Source organism: Prunus mume, linkage group LG4 (assembly GCF_029339155.1).
Source record: "Prunus mume cultivar Tortuosa linkage group LG4, ASM2933915v1, whole genome shotgun sequence".
Lineage (NCBI taxonomy): Eukaryota > Viridiplantae > Streptophyta > Magnoliopsida > Rosales > Rosaceae > Prunus > Prunus mume.
The window spans coordinates 12,461,329-12,482,007 of record NC_142701.1 but is presented as its reverse complement, the minus strand read 5'-3'; the positions used below and the strand labels follow the sequence as shown (position 1 = coordinate 12,482,007).

The window sequence follows — 20,679 nt, the reverse complement described above, 5'->3', positions numbered from 1 at the left end:
AGAAAAGGTCCCAAAATGGGGCTTAAAATATATATTTTTTCATGGAAATATTTGACTTAATTATAACTAGTAATGTTATACATGTTTTGCATGTAATATAACTGTTATTTTAGGAGAGAGAAGGGAAGGAATAGGAAGATCAAGTGGTGGGAGAAAAATATGGTAGGATTGATTTAAATATGATTATGGATAAAAAAAAATTATCATGTAAAAATAAAATTGGACAAAAGTCTGGTTTCTTTGCTATAAAAATTTGGTGTTTGGAGCTCATTATTAAAAGCCTAGACAAAATAAATTGAGAAAGGCATTTGAATAAAGGAGTCCGCTTATTTGGGTTCACTTTTGTTACTCATCCCTTCTATTTTTTCCTCTCATTTTCTCACTCAATCTCATCTCCACTCTCATAGAGACGAGCCAATGCCCACTACTAGAACAACGATATTGTCCCCAACTTAACCACCTACAAATCTTAGTATGTGTGAAGTTTTATCACAAAAGGCATTGGTGATATTAGTAGTGGAATTATTCATTATATGTTGTATTTTATTTAGTTAAGTTTCTGACGCGGAACTTATATTCTTCAACATGAGACCTTAAGAGTGTGTGTGAAAAACTTTTCCTCCTGTAGTTTAAACTATTGCGTGTATTGGGGAAAAAAAAAGGTCTTGCTTGAATTAGAAAAATGGCTCAATCAATCTAGCAAATATAATGATATCCATGCCCAAAAAATTACCATGTTCAAGAGGAATGTATGTTCATGTAAGCGTTACAGCAATAATCCAAATTTGATCCTGTGGGCCTGGTGTCTCAACATCATGAACCTGTGGACCCAGCTTGACAAATCTTATGATTTGATTATTACTCTTCTGAAAAAAACTTGTTGAGTGAGAGAGTGAGAGAGTGATGAGCCAAAGGCCATCAGATGGGACAGAAGTTTTGTACATGGACATCAAAGCATCCCTGTGCATCATTGAGGGACCATTTTGGATCATGACAAGTGTAATTCTAAATGCATCTGCTGCTTGACATATCTACAAGAAGGGAATGTAGAATCCACAATGGGCCATATTTGAGGTTAGGCTGGTTGCATTTTAAGATTTGGGCCATGGTCCACCTTGTCATGATCCAATACTTTGCAAGAAATTGGTGAAATAAATAGAAACTGTGCAAACTGTCAAACCCATGGTAATGCCTTGAAAAAGGAAGTAGAAAAAGAAATTCTTATGATCAAACCAATCCCACAACAAGAATTAAGTTGGGTATGGCAAGTAAGGAAGAGTCTCCTTTGTAGCACCTTGGACATATGAAGGCGATAGTGTAGTGCCAGCCAAAGAGCCAATTGGGTCAACTAAATATTCCAAGTATCAATGCGTTTGAGAGGAGACGCATAGGGCTTATGGTTTTATGTGGTGAGAGTGTTTATTACCTAAGCTAGCCTTATATCTTGAGCAATGCTAAGAGGCGCTCTTTCGCAATAATTCGTTATGTTAAGTAATGCTAACTTTTTTGGCATGACTTGTGAGATTTTGTAATGTCGAAATCACTGTTAAGGTAGTTAGGAGCTTGATTGGGCTTTAGCCCTGCACATATCAAAGTGTGCCTGTAATTAGGCTACATTTATTTTTGGGGTCACAACTTATGTAAGATTTTGATGTGACTTTTTATGAATGCCATGGGCCAAGGTTATATTGGGTCTAAATGAATGGTTTGACAGATTGGTTTGGACACGTTGCTTGATCTAATAAATTCCCGTCTCATAATTGCCCCTTGTCTATTATGCATTTGACACGTGGCAAACTGAAAAGGAGTGAATGTTGTGTGTGTGTTTTTTTAGGACATTTCCTATTGAGAAGACAATAGTATACTAAACTCTCATACACTACACTGTACATATGCTAGGACTCAAATCCAAAACCTTTCTTAAGATGATCAATTACTCAAAACCACTACACTAATGAGTTTATTACGCATTTAACATGTGACAAACTGAAAAGGAATGAATTTTGCATGTTAGATACAACGGTTCAATACCTTTTATTATCCCACAACTCAAAATCCAAAAGATTGGGAAATGAAACTTATTTTATTCAAATAAAAGGTATTGAACTGTTGTATAAAGGTCACTTTGTGTACCACTTTTGTAATAAAGGTCTATAAATATAATCTCCCTACTATATTTCCTTTTATGTATGTTTCTCTCTCCTTCAAGAATTGAGGCAACCCTAGGTTGATGTTCCTTCCTAGCAAACAAACATGTCGACATCAAATAACCTAGTGGAATAGTAATTTAGTGAAAATAATTTGAATCATGCCAAAACAAAATAGGCAAAAGAAAGAATAACAATCCAGTGCATCACATCCACATCAGAGGTAATATAGATCCCTGATTGTACGTTCTAGAGGATAATGTTAATTAAAAGCAGATTCGGACTTGAAATCCGATGGTCCCATTTAACAACTGTTTCGATATCCCATGTGGAGTTGGCCATCCCATCCGGTGTGCTGCCAATGACATGGCGCCACGTGTGAATAAGAGCGTTGTGTTCACGTGTGAGCCGTAATAATGCAATGAGGAGAGCCGGTGGGCCCTATTTCAATAGTTTTGGGACCAGTTAGCCCGGGTGAGCCGACCCGAGCCGGGATTGAGCTGGTGTCGTTTGACGGAAAGAAAGGGCTAACAGCTCAAATCCCTGTCTGCAAGAGTGAAATAGGAGTAGTACTATTTTACTATTCTCAATTAATCATATGCGTGAATAGCTTATCACGCATGTGTGATATATGTGATTGATCAGGATAGAAAATAGTAATATTCTCATTTCACACAAATATTTTTGTTTCTTATCCAAAAATAGGGGCCCACATAATTATCAAATCAAGACCGTTGATCTACAATTTCCTAATTTTTGTTATTTTGGAGGATATAAATATGAAGTTTACTATTAGAAAGTGTTATGGAAAAATGACACCAAGGTTATGTTTGGATGTCCAAAAAGATTTGAATGCACTAAAAGACGATTTTCGAGACATATTCTTCTACATACAACATGATTTGAAATATAAATATATCATTTGCTCACCGCACCTAAATGCTATGTGGACTAGAAATTATGAACAATCTAAAGACGTCTAGCAATAAAGGAGAATGAAATTAAACATAGGACCTCATTTACATAAATGAATGTTGTTAACTACTTAAGCTATAAATTTCTTGTATTTTTTTTCTTAAATGTGTTTAAATACTTAAACATAATACTTGTACTGTGTGACATGTATTAAATAAATCAGTAGTGTACCATGTTTTTTTAATTAAAAATAAAATTTTACACAATGCATTTTGAGGCATGAGAATGAAAACAGTGGAAAGTGGAACTCCAACACTTGATTTGTGTTTAAAATGCTCTATCATTGAAGTCATAAGCTACGGCATGTCGATAGAGAATTTCCTAAAAAAAGAAGAAATAGAGATATTAGAGAAAATTAGTCCATATCTCAAGTTTGATACATTTGTCACAACTCACAACACGTACGTAGGTGTGTCTTATTCATCTGGGCCAGCAATCCATACACAAATAATACTCCAACGCAACGTGCATATAAATGATACAAAGTTTGGTTCAAATATAGTTGGTGGTGCGCAGCACTAATTTGACATCCTAAATAATTCGAACTGCCAAATTTCAAAGGCAATCTCTCCAGCCTATTTTCTGGCAGATGGTTATATCTTTTTCGCCTAAACGAGGTAGTCTCATGTCACTTCCCCTGCAATTTGTCATATTATTTTGTTTTTTGGCAGAAGTAGAAACCCTGCTTGTATTATGAAAATTATATATATATATATATCATATATAATTTCTGTTCTATTATTATTATTATTTGTTACCTGTTGTGTATGTTTTACTTTATCTCTTATGGTTTCAATGATATCTTTCAAGAAATCTGATGTTTCACTTTTATATTTGCAACTGATAATCTGCAGAGGAGGTGAAGAAAAACATGAGAGTTGACAAATACAAATAGCTATAAGAGAGAGAGAGAGAGAGAGAGAGAGAGAGAGAGAGAGAGAGAGAGAGAGATGTGGCAAATGCTATGGGCTATGGCAACCCATTCACTGAGCTGTAATGATGATGGGGCGCATGTGGGTTGGACTCAGAACTCCCTGCTCCTCATTCTCTCTCTCTCTCTCTCTCTCTCTCTCTCTCTTGTAACAACAAGGAGAGAATTTAAATAGTAGTGAGCAGAAATATATGTAAGGGAAGGAAGTTTATATATATGTACTAACTAGGATGAATGTGATGAGACAGAATTCTATTTTGCAACTTGCTCTTTGCTATCTTCTCCTCTGATCTATCTGACTGTTTATATATGTCTAACTCTTGCGATTGCCTGCCAACAACTGTCATGTTCTAACCCACTACTAGTTTTTATGCATGCCCAACATGGAAATCCTAAGAAAGTTTAATTATCTGCATTTCTTTTCTTTTCTTTAATCAAGATATTTTTTTTTTCCTTTTATATGAACGTCCGGACACTATATATTTTCTACTATCCCTTCTTGTTTTCCTCCTTATTGACAGCGGCGTCCGCACCAAAATCCATATATCCACAAAGGAGAAGAATTATATATATATATATATATATGGATGGGTATATTATTTTTAATATATGTTAGAAATTGTACTCTCACCAAATACCATTTACATATCATAATTTGTGGTTACATAATTTGATGTACAGTGTAGTTGAGAACACACATACGTAACTCATTAGAAACACAAATAAATTTTTTTTTTCACCAGTGTCAAGTGAAGTAAGAAACAAGCCAACTATTTTTCATAATGAAAAGTTGAACAAAGTACTACTTGCCATTCTTTTCATGGTAGCTAGAGCTATAGCTAGAGATAGAGACTGCACAGCTAGATTAGAATTTAAGTAAGACTATCCACAAGGTTATCTTGGTGGTGGCACCATACCAGAGATATGACATGTATTTTTACCAAGAAAAAAAGTTAACGTAGTAGAAAGTGAAAACATGAAAAGTTGTTATGATTAAAACTATGATTAATAGAAATCTTTTTAGAAAGACAGTGGTGTAAAAGATGCTCTGATCACTCTCTATTCACTCTCTCACAAGAATTAATTTTTACTGCAACTTTACAGTGCGCATGGAAATGGCATAAGCAATTCCAAAAGGGGTTCAGAGCTTTCCCACTAAAAGTCTAAAACAATACAAAAAAAACACCAAACAACAATAAACAATTGAATTAGTTGGGATTCAAAATGCTTCTCTCTCTGATATCTCATGCTCCCCATCTGCAAAAATATACTCTTACACCCCCACCAAACTGACCAAAAGCCTTATCTTTTCCAAACCCATTATACTTTCTTTTCAAACTCTCTTGAAAACTATATTTTTTTGGTTTATAAAATTAGAGCTAGCCTTTGTTTCCTCCTATATATCTATTTAAGCATGCCACAACCAACTAAAAAAACACTGTGTGCTCCATGGCTGATCATTAAGGTGGGGAAAAAAAAAGCCTTCTTTCTTTGTTCTCATTCTTTTGTTCTTTGAATCTGTTGCATGTATGAATTTAATTGTGAGCTGCTTCTGCTTCTTTGACTCTCTCTCTCTCTCTCTCTCTCTCTCTGTGGTGGCAGAGTTTTATGGTTGCCAAAAACTGACGTTAGATGGTTGTTTTGTTCCCCTGGTCATCACAGTTTTCATGATACAGAGCTGAATTAAAGATGGCGGTTATTGGAAGTGCCAAAATTGCACAGAAAATATAAAGCAGAAGCTGAGGTAAGTTGATTTCGGTTATGTTGAGAGATCATCAGCTGCAACTAATTCCCTGGTCTTTGTTTGGCTCCTTCTTTGATACTCTAGATTGGTTTGGATCTGAAATTGGTATGTCATCATGTAATTTCCTTTGATTTTACTTCAATATATAAAACTATATTCATCATCCTCTGCAATGATATTATTAGTCTCTGATGACATAAATACACATATAAATATATTTGTTTATTATCTCATATATTTTGGATTTATGAGTTTCAAGAATTATTACATCATTATTTGTACTCTTTCTGAACAGAAATCTGCAAAACTACTTAAGGTTTTTAATCAATATGGACGGTTCGGATTGGGACGGGTCATACATCACAAACACATCAACCTTATTATGGAACAACCATCAAGTACATGATCTTGAAGAAAGCTTGTTGGTGTCGAGGTCAGGTCCCAGTGCTTTCATTCCAATCCGAGAGTTCCAAAAGGTCCAAACATCGCATGCGATCATGAACTCAACTACCGAAAGAGCGAGCAATAGTGCTCAAATTGTTCATCAGCAAAATCCCTATTTGCTGGACTCAGTGCATGCTATGCCAACTTTGAGAGCTGATCAATTTTGTCAAGCCCCTTTGATGATCAACAAGCCTAATTATAATTTGATGGGTTCACTGAGCACTACTGGTATTTTCATGGCTGCTGATCATTATGGAGATACTGGGAAACATGTACAAACACAAGTCATTCATGGCTTACAAGATCATGGCAGGGCTAAGCCAGCAACGACATGCTCCGTTGAGTCCTTGGATTGCTTGCTCTCAGGTACTAATAGCAACACTGACACATCTGTGGAAGATGATGATGGAATTTCTATGCTCTTCTCGGATTGCAGAAGAAACTTATGGAACTTTGGAGCAGGCAATAATAGTGCAATCTCATCCGGAGAGTCTGAGAACAACGAAACAGTAGTCTCTCAAAGTTCATCAGATTTATATGTCCAACGTCAGGGTAAAAAACATTCCACAAAGAGAAGCCATGATCAAAGTGAGCTACATGGAGCCAATCATAGTCACTTTGGTCTTCTTCAAACAGATTCTTCTACTACGGAAGGTGGTTTTCGTCTCATCTCCGAAAACCCACCAAACCCGAAGAAGCCCAGATCAGATAAGCGTCCAAGCTCATCCAACATCAACTTTCAACAGCCAAGTTCATCTGTATCAGCTTCCTCTATTGAAGAGCCTGATCCAGAGGTCATTGCACAAATGAAAGAGATGATTTATCGTGCTGCGGCTTTTAGGCCTGTGAACTTGGGATGGACATGGTTGAAAGGCCAAAGAGGAAGAATGTTAAGATCTCATCTGACCCACAGACCGTGGCTGCAAGGCAAAGGAGAGAGAGGATCAGTGAGAGAATTAGGGTTTTGCAGAGGCTGGTTCCTGGTGGAAGCAAGATGGACACTGCATCTATGCTTGATGAGGCTGCCAATTATCTCAAGTTCTTGAGGTCACAGGTGAAGGCACTTGAAAATTTAGGCCAAAAAATTGAGTCCATGAGTAATTCCAATATTCCTCCTACAAGCTTTGCTTTCTCTTTCAACCCCTCTTTTCCCATGCAAACCCATCATCATGTCCCACTCCACAACTCTAATCATATCCACCAACCCCACAGTTGAAAAACTAAACCAAGACCATAAAAGAAGCCCTAACCCAAGGTGCTTTGTCCTTTAATCATTCTCATCATCATCATCATTTCATCCCCAATGATTAACTTCGAAAAAAAAAAAATTTAAAGTAGCAAATTTTATATCCAAGATCCAAATCATTCTCTTCATCATTACATGTAATCCTGAGTTATTAAGGCTCATTCCATGCCATCATAACACCCACCACCCAAGAACTCCACAAGTAAGACTTTAAATTCTACTTCCACTACTATTTTTGCTGCTTCCACTATCCATATGTGCATGCTTAGTGAAGGGAATTTATTATATTGCATAGTGGAAGTAGCAAAACAACGATTGGAAAGAGTGTAGCTGCACATGATTTTGCTTTTACACAAAAGGGATTAGCAAATTATAACACCTATGATTAAGATCAAGGGCTAGAAAGCGATTACCACTTTAAGCTTTTGTTGTGTAATTGTTTAATCTGTTCTTGTACTTGAAACTCAGCTTTCTTGGAGATCTTTGTATAGTGTAATTTTTTAATGTCATTGTTGGGTAACCAAATGCAAGGGACATTCTCTTAAGACTTGTGAATCCTAGTCAGTGGTCCTGTCTCCTTGATTCAACCCAAAGCGTGCACTCGAAAATCACCCCAACCTTATTGCTTAGCACATGTTCTGGTTCTTTTCCTTTGGTCCTTTGGGCAGGTGGGTTTTTAATTTGCACAAAACCCTTCCTTTTATCAAGAAAACTTGGCTATCCCAAGGATTAATTATGCAAGTAATGATATTCTTCATGATGACGCTGATCGGTTATTCTGGTGATAATGATGTGTGTTTATGAATTTTACGATTTTGGCACCTTTGCAAATGGCTTATAATAGTTTGGATTGTAGGTGAAGTCTAAACCCAATGGTCAGCACCGTAATTTTATAGTTGCTTTTTAGTTACATAGAGAAAATTTGTGTATGCATTCTGTTCTGCACTGCGCTGGATTCTCACAAGTTTTGTTTGAAGTTGCTAAATGTGTTTTTGTGGTTATTGAACAACAAGCCACGGTGATTCATGTGCCTTTTTATTCAATAGACACGGAAATATCTTTAACAACCACCCATGAAGGTGCGGATAATTCGTGGGCAAAAATTAAACTTCGATTTAAAATTACAAATTCTAGATTCATACCACTAATGACGTTGTCCTTGATGATGGTCATGATGATAGGGACCGTGTGATGTAAATTTGACTATAAGGAAGGGAAAATTCGAAAAGAGAAAAGGAAGTTCCAATAAAGAAGATAAAGAGCTGGTAATGCATTTTGTCATGGATATGAGTTGCGGGTCTTGTTTGGCTTCATCTTGCAAGGAATGGAAAAAATTTGGTTTTGACTGGATAAAAAGATGTTATTGTGGTTGCAGATATTTAGCTAAATTTAGACTTTCTGACGTTCTCAAAGGAACCCCGATCCCTGGCTTTGGGATTTGTTTTTCGGTTGCTCGAGCTCATACTAGCAAGTTAGTAACATTGATCATGTCCCCAACTAAACCAATATATTGTTAAATTTTAAAGGGATGGACCTACGACTCACTACTAGCAACACTGATCATATTTGCGTTAGCAGGTGTGACCTTTTATACAAAACGTCTCGATATTATTAGTAACGGAAGCTAGTAGTGTAGCCATTCATTACATGGGGTATTTGATTTTACTAAGTTTCCGATGTGGGACTTCAATATTCTTCAACATTTGCGTGTGTTGAAAATTTGTTTAAACTCATATTTTGTAGGCTTTCACACAAGTGGGAGATATTGACTTTGTTAAACAGTTGTGATGTAGCTGTTGTTGGTTAAAGAAACAATGACTAAAGATAGATTGAACAATTAAGTTGCAGGAACTTTGTAAGGGAAGAACAAATTAGTTTCACAAAACAAAAAGAACATTTAGAGGACTAGTTGAGGAAATTTACATGTATATGAATGCTTTCTTCAACACACAAGATGAAATTTTTCAACACAATTAATTTTAATAGAGAAGTACTGCTACCTAGATAAGGGTCTCATCTCAGTGGTGAATTTTACTGGCCTCATTTCAATTGAATCTTCTGATTCAGCGTCGCGATTTTTTCTAGCCAACTCTATAGCCAGGCATTCCTTCAGCTCCATCACAACCTGACTCATGGGTGGCCTTCTGTTGGAACTTGAAGATACACAAGCCAAGGCTATTTCAACAGCTTTCCAGACAGAGTTGCTGTTAAAGTTTCCATTTTTTAGCCATGGATCAACTATACTTTTGATGTCCCCTATCTCAACCATGAAACTAACCCATTGACAAAGGGGCATTTCCTCGTGTATCATTGATGAAACAGGTCGACTGTGATAATCTCCAACAGCACAATCCCAAAGCTATATACACATCACTTTTCTCATTTAAAGTGTTTGATAGGTTGTCCCTACAAACCAAACCATGTAACTCAAATCAAGTCTGTGCCTAAGCATCAATTTGTCCTATTTTCTCATTCTTCTGGTTGCTTATGCTTTATTTGATTTAAGTTTTACTTCATTGACAATAATTGGAATTCTAGAGCTGAAGTTTATACTATAAAAACCGAAAATACTCACTCGGGGTCAAGGTACTCATGAGTCCCATCTTCAGCAGAGAAAATTCTAGATAGGCCAAAGTCAGATAGTTTGGCTTGAAAGTTTTCATTCAACAAGATATTTGTAGATTTCACATCTCTGTGGATTATAGGAGGTTTGCAACAATAGTGAAGATATTCCAATCCTACATTTCAAAATTTAATAAAAAAATATATGGAATATGAAGGGATTGTGAAATTTCTACTTGCTGACCATGCACTGCATCCATTGCAAATTCGAAGTCTGCCTGCCTAACTGTTATCTGCATGTGCACATAATAAATCAGTCTTTTCCCTTCGTGCTTGTAACTAAGGGAACCTCAACCATGTGGTGATGTTAAAAAATGTGAAGAGTAAGAAGTATCTAGCCTGAAAGAGAATAGATTTCACAGATTGAAAGGGAAAACATTCTGGTGAAACTACTTTGATATTGTTGCAAAAGATCACCAGTGTTAAGAGCATGCTTGAGTTTGCCCCTATGCTTTTTTGCGCATGTCCAGATTGTTTTGGGTTGTTGAAGCTGCTTTCTTTGTCGCTAATTAACCTGATTCCAGAAAACTTAAAAAATATCAACTCCAGCCAATGAGACAAACCTGAAAGATGCTGGCGTAAGTTTCTATTGTCCATGTATTCATAGATGAGCCCTGTATTGGTTCCATCCTTGAAATATCCGACAAGGCTTATCAAGTTTCTGTGATGAACTCTCATTAGAAGATTAACATGTGAGAAAGAAAATTTGTTATTAAGAGCATATGATATGAGCTCAAGCTTTTTGAACAGTTTTTATATTGCACACCTCTGAAAAGGGTTGGAAGCCTGAAAGGAAAAGGAGTTGCTACCTTCTAATAGCAATTAAGGAGCCAGGATCAAGATGAGGGAATCCGCCTGGAAAACTCCCCTAAAAAGGGTTGGAAGCCTGATGATGACGTTGAGTTAATACCCCTTGATCCTGACCAGCTAGACAAAGAAGTGCAGATCGGCTCACGCCTGAACCCAAATGAGAAGGATCGAGATGAGGGAATCCGCCCGGAAGACTCCCTTGAAAAGGGTTGGAAGCTTGAGGATGACGTTGAGTTAGTACCCCTTGATCCTGACTAGCTAGACAAAAAGCGTGGATGAGTTGACCACCTTCCTCCAAAACAACAAGGACATGTTCGAATGGTCGCCATTTGACATGCTTGGCATCGACGCAAACTCTTTATTTGCCCTTTTCTTGTTTCGTCACTAGAACAATGTTGGCTAGCCATTATGAGTAGGAGACTTATTCGATGAAGCAGGTAGCTAGGAGCTTGTCAATCTCGACTTCAATGATCTCGACTCGCTTGGGAGCGAAATTGCGTCTCTTCTGCATCACTGGCTTGTTGGGAGTTCAACATGGAGCCAGTGAAAAATGATGTTCGGGTCGATACCAGGCATGTTAGATGGCGACCATGAGAACATGTGGATCAAGGCGTACTAGGAGCTTGTCGATATCGGCTTCAATGATCTCGACTCGCTTGGGAGCGAAATTGCGTCTCTTCGCATCCACTAGCTTATCTGGGGGTTCAATATGGAGCCAGTGAAAAATGATGTTCGGGTCGATACCAGGCATTTTAGATGGCGACCATGAGAACATGTCCTTATTGTTCTGGAATAAGTTGGTCAACTCCACCTTCTCGTTTTGAGCTTAGACATGAGCCGATCTGCGCTTTTCTGTTAATGGCTGGTTAGGATCAAGGGGTACTAACTCAATGTAATCCTCAGGCTTCCAGCCCTTTTCAGGGGAGTCTTCCAAGTGGATTCCTTTATCTCGATCCTTCTCGTTTGGGTTCAAGCACGAGCCGATCTGCGCTACTTTGTCTGGCTGGTCAAGATCAAAGGATACTAACTCAACGTCATCCTCATGCATCCAACCCTTTTAAGGAGAGTCTTCCGGGTGGATTCCCTCATCTTGATCTTGGATTTTTAATTGCTATTGGAAGGTAGCAACTTTTTTTCCTTTTAGGTTTGCTTGTCCGTCGGGAGCACGATATGCCTCGTCGGCAGCCTTGCATCATGGGTATGAAGTGTAACTGCTTGTTCTTCTTGAGCCTTTGGGTTGTGCACCTCCTAGCCATGACTTGGTCATGTTGATCTGCCCGATTCCGCCCTCAGGGATTGGGTAACAAATTTTCTGGTGTGAAGCAGATGTGATGACTTCAATATTGCTAAACCATGGTTGGCCCAAGATTCATTTGTAGGAGGACCTGATCGATGACTATGATGGTCTACGAGTAGATCACCGGGGGTGAGTGGATGTCAAGATTAATCTTTTCCATAGTGATTTATGTGGCATCGTTGAAGTCGGTGAGCGATCTGGCAAGCTTGTTGATCTTAGGCTCCAATCATATTTGTTGGATAACAGATAGTTGCAGGATGTTGACTGCACTGCCCCGTCCACGTGAACTCACTCGATCATAGCTTGTTCAATATAGATGCAGATGACAAGGGCGTCATTATGTAGCAGATCAAGCTCGATCAAGTCCTTCATTTGAAAGTCGATGATATGAGTGTCCTCAATGGCTGGATCACCGGTTGTGACTTGAGAGACAAAAGTCGCCTGCTTGATCTTTCTCTTCAAGGCTTAAGCACGATCCGATCTATGCTTTTCTCTTTGGCTTGTCAAGATCAAGGAGAACTAGCCCAACGTCCTCACCAGGACTCTATCCTTCTTCAGGAAAGACCTCTGAACGGATTCTCTCGGCTTGGTCTTGACTCTTTTATTGCAGTTATGGAGTAGCTATTCCCTTCCATTTATGGTTTGCTCGATTGTTATAAACGGGATCTGCTTCATTCTTTGCGACAATGCAGTCTTTTTCCCAAAGTGTGTAGCACTCTGCCATTGCAAAGAATTTTGCAATGGTTGGGCTCAAAGTAATGGTCAGCTCACGGTATAGCTCGTGCTCAGCCGACAAGCCCTTTATGAAAGTCGAGGATGCGATGATGATGTTAGCCTTTTCAGCCTTGAATCTTTTGAGGTAGTCTCGAAGAGACTTGTTAAGCTTCTTATGAAGGTTGAATATGTAGTTTGGTTGTTTTCTGACCATCTGTAAGAGGTGTACTCATTTGTGAAAATGAGGGCAAACTCCTTGAAGCCGCTGATGGATGCAGATGGTAGAGTGTGGAGCCAGTCTTGAGATGCTCGCTGCAAAGTCATCTCGAGTATGTTGCACATCAGGGCCGTCTGCCTTTGTACAGGATCATAGCACTCTTGAAGTGCCTCAAATAGCCTCAGGGTCAAAGTCTCCCTTGAATGGTGTAATGGCTGGTGGCTCGAGTCGTGTCTTCTATGCCTCGAGCGCCACTGGTTAACTTCCTCCTCAGCTTCAAGGGCCGATCTCCTTAGTTGTTATGCTCGTGGGGCGGATAAGGAGATTGAGCTTGTGAGGATTCCTCTACGGCTTGTCGCCGTGTATTGGATCTCGAGCAAGGTTGGTGCGTCGGTCAATGCTTCTGTCACACACGATTATTCACGAACTCGAGCTCCTTGTGGACCCAGCCTAGAATAGATACTTTCTTGTGGGCCTGCAACGTGGACATTGGACTCGTGGGTTCAGCCTCGCGCACATTGGTCCTTAGACCTAACTCGAACGGGTCGACCGACTTAGAGTACGGCTCGCAGATATTTGCGTCCTCGCCGTGAGATCTCGTTCTTTCCTCTGTTCGTTTGTCTTTGTTTGACCTGCCTAGGATATCTCAAACCGCCATTGATATGCGTGCGTCCTCCTCTTCTACGAGATCCAAAGTCAAGGCCTTGATTCAAGTTGATCTGCCTGAGTAGATGCCCAATTAGATTGTTTTGGTCGTCGACCCTTTGTGTGAGCTGATCAACCCATGAGTAAAGGTCCACTTGACTGCGCAGATCGGGTAGAGTGGTGTGAATTGGGTCAAAATGCATATGAGCTAGAGCTCCATTGGACGCATATACAGGTGCATACGTCAAGTGTGATTGCAAAAGAGGGAACGAATGGACTTGCTCCAAGATCGGGACGACTTTGAGGTAATCGTGTTGGGAGGTTGTTGGTCTCGGTTGAGAGATCATGCGTCGGGCTGATCGACGGCTCATGGATCGTATTGACTAGAGAATTGTTGATCGGGTGGACCAAGGACTCATAGGTTGGTCACCCAGTCATTTGGTATTTTCCTGATTATTAGTGATAAAATGTAATTAGCAGGCATGATAAAAACACAATTATATCCCAACTATAATATCACGTGTGCCTTGATAAAATAATAATATCATTAAATAAAACATGTTTTATAATTCAAGCAATAAAATATTAGTGATTAATATTTATTAAGAATATACACTAAATCAAAATAAATATCAAATGCTAATATTTATTAGGAAAGTGCATTAATTCAGTGTTAAATATTAAATATTAATATTATAATTGAAAATTGTTTAAATTAGGAAATAAATGAATGAGAGAGAAAGAACGTATGGGAGTCAGCCATGGGAGAGTTTTGCAGAACCGTTCGAACCCAGGCGTGGAGCTCAGTCGCCGGCCGTGCAACGACGAGGCTGGGCTCTCCAGCAAACCGACAAACCCGAGTCTCCTGGTCGTGGTGGCGACGTCGCGAGCCGATGAGCAGGGCGGTAGCTTCGACGGCTCTGGGCCGTTCCGGCGGAAACGTCCGACGGCTTGTCGGCCATTTCTCCGGGGGCCGGCTGCATCTTTTCTCCAGGTTTGTGCATACTGACCGGAGGGCGGCGAGTTCGCTGGTGTTGGCAGTGACGCAAGGTGACACCGGGAAGGCCTCCAACGAAGCTTGGCGGCGACCGTCATCTTCTCCAAGGCTTCGTCGGCGAGCTTCCTGCGTCGGGTCATAGAGCTTCGCGTCGGCGTCCGCAGCTCAGAGGTCTGCGAGTTCGATGGCATGGCTAGTGCGACCATGCGATGGGCGGAGCCGCCGTCCCAAGGATGGCAGCGTCTGGGCTGGTTTTGTCGCGCTCGCGCGTGCTGGCTCTGGCCACAAACAGTAACCCTGCCAATTTTTTTTTTTTGGACAGAGGGAATGAAAAAAAGGCCACGGTGGGTGTCTAGAGAAAATTCCACCGGGGTGTGGTGATTGTTTTCGCCGCGTTTCTAGTGGTGAGGCCTCTCACCATGGTGATTTAAGGGTTTCGAATGAAATAAGGAGAAAACGGATTTTTTTTTTTTTTTTTTGGTCTGAAAGAGATTGTTGTATTAAAAAAGCCCAAAACGGGAAGCAAATACAACACAGCTGGCCGAACCAGCAAGAACACAGAACAGAAGCAAAATACAATAAGGGTTAGACAAATCTAAAGCTCCGTCGGAGTTTAGTAAACTGTCTCAAGCCCAACCAAAAAACAGAAAAGAAATCTAGTTCAAGAGAGATGACCCAACTGGGGGGCAGGGCAAACCATCAGAGTTCAGGACCCCAACAAGAGACAATGGTGGTCGGATGACCCAACTTTGCAGTTCCATAGCTCTCAAACCTATCGTCGCAGACATGTGAGCTGCACGATTTGCTGATCTTGGCACCCACTTCCACCGCATCTCATTGAAATGTTGAGAAAGGCTACAAATTTCGTCAAGAATTGGAAGGATGGTCCAAGAGTAGTTTCCGTGATTCCCAAGAATACTATCCACAAAAACTTTGCTGTCAGATTCAAACACCACCTTGGAGAAATCTCTAGTGATTGCATAAGAGACTGCATAGAGCGCAGCAGCAGCTTCTGCAACAAGAGCAGAATTACAGGAGATTGGAGAAGCAGTTCCACCCCTCCAAGTACCACAATCATCACGAGCAATAACCCCAATACTGCCATGAGAAGTACCGGGAGACCAGGCCCCATCAAAATTGATTTTGATTGCATTAGCAGGTGGAGGGAGCCATCTGTCCCTGCCAACATAAGGGGAGGAGGGGGAAGTTCTTGAACCAGAAAGCCTAGAGAAGCAGGTGTTGGCCTCCCAGAATTCACTGTAAGAGTCATTGGCCCGCTTAATAACCAACCTTGGGTCGGGATTGGTGCCTTTAAAAACAAAATCACAACGAGCTTTCCAAATTTCCCAGCACAAGAAACTAAGAAGAGAAAAGCGATGCAAGAAATCCTCATGGGGAGTATCCGGAATTGATAACATATCATGCAGCCACCGGTCCAAAGTCGTAAAGGCATTGGGGATAATCCTGTAAGAGAAGACAGAGCCAAACCAAACTGGATGTGTCCAAGGACATAAAAAGAGGATATGTTCAACAGATTCTTCAAAGCAGTTGCATATTGGGCAGAGAGGATTGGTTACAAGTTTCCTTCTAAATAAGGCCAACCTAGAGGATATAGCACCAGAGATTGCTCGCCATAGGAAGTGCTTGATTTTAGGAAGGGTCTTGATATTCCATATTACCTTCCAAACTTTTGCATCCACAGAATGGGAGGAATAAGTGTGTTGGAGGAGGGGGCCATTTTTACTGGTATGAAAACGATGGTAACCAGATCTAACTGAAAAAGAGCCGTTGTTCGGGGCGGACCGATCGGTCAGTCTTGGGATAAACTGATAGGTGTGCTTCTGATAAGATTAATAGTCTCCCTGTCCAGACAATCAGCAATAAGATCCAAATTCCAAGAATGGTTCGGTTTGTCCATAATTTCACATACAAGTTGGGGAGCAGTAATTGGAACGGGGCAGGTTGGTTTAATAACTCCTGAGTTTGAAGCAGATATCCAATTATCCTTCCAAATATTGGTTGTAGCACCATTGAAAATTTGGAATTTGGCTTCCATTAACAGGGCATCTCGACCCTCAATTAAACTGGCCCATGCCCAAGATGACCTCGAACCCTTTTTTGCCTGCAAGAAGTTACAATGGGGGAAGTACCTAGCTTGGAGAATTTGGGCCCAGATTGATTGGGGATTTTGAACAATTCTCCATGCTTGTTTAGCTAAGAGAGCAAGATTAAAGCTAGAAAGATCCCGGAAGCCTAAGCCACCTGACTTCTTAGAAACACCCAGTTTTTTCCAAGATTTCCAGTGAAGACCATTACCCTCAACTGAGTTTCCCCACCAAAAGTTCGCCAAGTTCGAGTTGATTTCATTGCAAGTTCCTTCCGGAAAGCGGAAGCAAGTCATTGGATATGCGGGAATAGCAGTGGCCACTGATTTAATGAGAACCTCTTTTCCAGCCATGGACAAAGTGTTCTGCTTTCCAGCCAGCAATCATTTTCTTAACCCTTTCTCTGATGTAGCTTAGAGCAGATTTTTTTGATCTTCCCCAAATTGTTGGAAGGCCAAGATAGATCCCCGGGTTATCCAACCCATCAATGTTGAGAATGGAGCATGGAGGTCTGGCGCTCTGGTGGTGTTTGGGGAGAAGAAGATGCTTGACTTACGAGTTAATACATTGACAGGGCTCGAATACTGAGTCAAGCACCCTTTTGAGATTACAAATTTCTAGCCTCATTTCGAAGGAAGAAGAAGAATCGTCGGCAAAAATAAGTGAGAAGAGTGGGACACCTTCAGCGATTTTAACACCCATAATGTTACCTCACGGCAACAGCCTTCGTTAAATTCATTGAGAGAGCTTGACGGTAAGAAGAGGTAGGGAGAGAGTGGGTCACCTTAGACCTCACGGAGGGCTTAAAGAATCTACGGGTTTGCCATTCACGATCCAGAGAGAAGAAGCGATGAACACATGATCCATAATAAGTTGAATCCAGTTTCTAGCAAAACCCATTTTGTGCATAAGCGCCTCCAAAAAATCCCACTCAATGCGATCGTAGGCTTTGTTCATGTCTACTTTGATGCCCGCTTCAAAGGTGGCTCCAGTGTTTTTCAATTTCAAGTAATGAAAGACCTCATGGGCTACAAGAATATTGTCTTGTATTTGTCTTCCCGGAATGAAGGCATTTTGAGTGTCTGAGATGATGTCAGGGATGATACGCTTCACACATTAGTAAACACCTTGGCAAGGATTTTATATGAAGTGTTGCAGAGGCCAATCGGTTGAAATTGATTGGTATTTTCAGGAGCTGGAGTTTTTGGAATAAGTGCAATGTAGGTCTTGTTGAGCTCAGCAAGATGGCAGTGGCCATTTTGGAAGTCACGAGGAGTTTCACACACAAGGTTCTGCACAATGTTCCAAAATTTGCTATAGAATATTCTGAAACCATCAGTGAGGGCCTTAGTCACCCCTAACTGATGGGCAGCAGCTTTGATCTCATTGTCAGTAAATGGAGCCAACAGAGTTGAGTTCATCTCATGAGTGATTAAGCAATCAACATTGTTAAGCACTTCATTCCAGTCACGGTGGCCAGATGAGCAAAATAGGTTTTGAAAAAGCGGTGAATTCTCTAAAATCGCTTTTTCTCCCGTGAGCCAGTCACCATCTGCATTACGCAACATAAGCACTCGATTCCTTTGTCTCCGTTGGATGGTAGTTAGGTGAAAAAATCGGGAGTTGGCATCACCGGATTGCAACCAATTAACTCTTGATCTCTGTCTCCAAAATTGTTCTTCCCACCGCTAAGTTTGGTCAAGCTCAGCTTTGAGAGCTCGCTGTTTAGGAACACAAATTTCTGGTATATTTACCTTTTGAAGCTTATCAATCTCCAGGATCAGTTCCTTGATTCTGAGCTTGCAGTTCGGAAAGCGAATCTTGTTCCAATTTAGAAGAGCAGATTTACAAGAGTTCAAATTTCTAGACCATTTCCAGACATTAGTGCCATTTCCTTCCAGAAGCCAGCAAGAGTTGACAATCTCGGTACACTCATGTTCGTTTAGCCAGCGAGCCTCAAAACGGAACACTTTTCCTTTTCGCCTAAGAGATGGATTGCATTCAAGGATGAGTGGGCAATGGTCCGAACCAATTTTTGCACAATGGGTAACGCAAGTATTCCGCCAAAATTCCAGCCATTCAGGATTGACAATGGCACGATCAAGGCGTTCTCTAATAGTCACCTCCTCTCCGCAGCAACGCTCCCAAGTAAAGTTCTGACCTTTGAAACCCAAGTCCACCAAATTGCTAGAGTTCATGAACTCGACTAGAAATCTTCTTCGGGAAAAATTCCAGCCGTTGCCCCCATCTTTTTCATGCTGCCAAGCCACTTCATTCATATCTCCAATGATCAACCATGGGGTGTTGTCTTTTTTGCCCCAACGCAATAATTCTTCCCAAAATTCCACTTTTTCATTGTTGTAGGAGGTACCATAAAGCCAAGTACACCTTCCAGTAAAGAAGTTAGAGGGAGATTTAACATTGGCATCAATCCAATGTTTCGTTACATCAATAATATCAATTTCAATATTAGTCTTCCACCAAATGCTCAGTCCACCAGCCCTTCCAATTGGATCAACAGTGACCCCCTTATGAAATCCACATTGTCTTCTCAAAGCCTTATTACTGTGGCAATTCTATTTCGTTTCCATAAGAAAAACCACGGTGGGATTTTTAGGCGGATGAGTTCCTTAAGATCTGAAACAGTCAAAGTTCCCAACCCTTGTGATTCCAGATAGGTGTATCATGACTTTCTTGTGGCAGTTCTAGGCACATACCACATGGGGAAAGCGTCCCCATCAATTTTATCTTCAAAAAATCTTGCTTCCTTCAATTCCTTTGAGGACTCACAGATACCTCACATTGCCCAAACCCTCCAGGAGCAATTGAGTTACAACTTCTCGTTTTTCCTCTTCCCGACCCTGGCCCCTTTGGTTTCTGGTACGTCACCTTAGAAAGGCAGAAGAAGGCAACTACATACAGGCTAATAGAAACTCTAGGCTTTTTATTTGGGTTGGAGGCTTTTGGGCTTGTTGGTTCCACCAATAAAATTTGTTTACCTTCATCCATTTGGGCTTGGTACCGAAATGAGGTTCAAAGGACACAGTCTAGATCAATTCTTCAGTGCAGGTGCAGGTGGGCTGCTGCCCTGGACGTAGAGGCCCATCTAAGCGATTTTTAGGCAATCTGCATTCTCTAAAGCCCAAGGAGGAACTCTTTAGGTCACACCATTTTGTTGAGGAGAGCCGTGCAATTGTGAGGTGCCATTTTTATCTTGGGTCCCAAAGCTATCAGGGTCCCATCGATTCCGAAATCTGCTCTTGAAGCTTTGTAAGTTTGTAGATTTATCGATTAAAGCGAGTGCCGTGATTGATTTGTGGTTAGAGTAGTAGTAGTCCGGATAGAATTTGTCTCATGTTGCTGAGAGCGAGAATCGGGAGTGGCCAGCGGGTCTTGTCTTTGTTGTCCCCTTTGACTTATTTGTGGATTGTTGGGCGCACAAAGCTCGGACATAATTTGGCTCCATTACGCCGGAAAGGCGTACAGGCCACCGTCTTCTCTTTCGATCGGCCTCGCGATTATTGAATCCATCCCGATTCAATTTCCGTTTGGCGGACAATTTAAATAGTGAAGTTGATACCTTAGAGATGGAGTAGTCCCGAGGCTCATCAAAGAGCCCATGTATCCCGGTCTGTGCAATTAGAAATCCCGACATCCTGCGGAATGGCCAAGTCTTCCACAGAAGACAAAATTCTTTCAAGCCTTCATATTTTAATAGTGCTTTGGTACCAGTGGTAGGGCAAGGCATGTTGAATCCCAGTATTAGTGGCTTAGTGGCATCCAGG

The 20,679-nt window shown here is 40.7% G+C and overlaps 2 protein-coding genes across 2 annotated transcripts; one reads left to right on the top strand and one right to left on the bottom strand.

Annotated features, from left to right (window-relative positions):
- Positions 1-5,224: 5,224 nt before the first annotated feature.
- Positions 5,225-8,032, top strand: LOC103342890 (transcription factor bHLH87). The gene is given in 4 exon segments (XM_089050701.1): positions 5,225-5,518; positions 5,716-5,902; positions 6,093-7,090; positions 7,093-8,032. Coding segments are annotated over 2 exon segments (1,329 nt in total). The 5' UTR covers positions 5,225-5,518; positions 5,716-5,902; positions 6,093-6,126; the 3' UTR covers positions 7,458-8,032.
- Positions 8,033-15,445: 7,413 nt separating this feature from the next.
- Positions 15,446-16,527, bottom strand: LOC148917931 (uncharacterized). The gene is made up of 2 exons (XM_089050454.1): positions 16,469-16,527; positions 15,446-16,253 (listed from the first exon to the last, which is right to left on the bottom strand). The coding sequence occupies exons 1-2, from the start codon at positions 16,525-16,527 to the stop codon at positions 15,446-15,448; spliced, it is 867 nt and encodes a 288-aa protein (XP_088906580.1).
- Between the last annotated feature and the right edge of the window lie 4,152 nt (positions 16,528-20,679).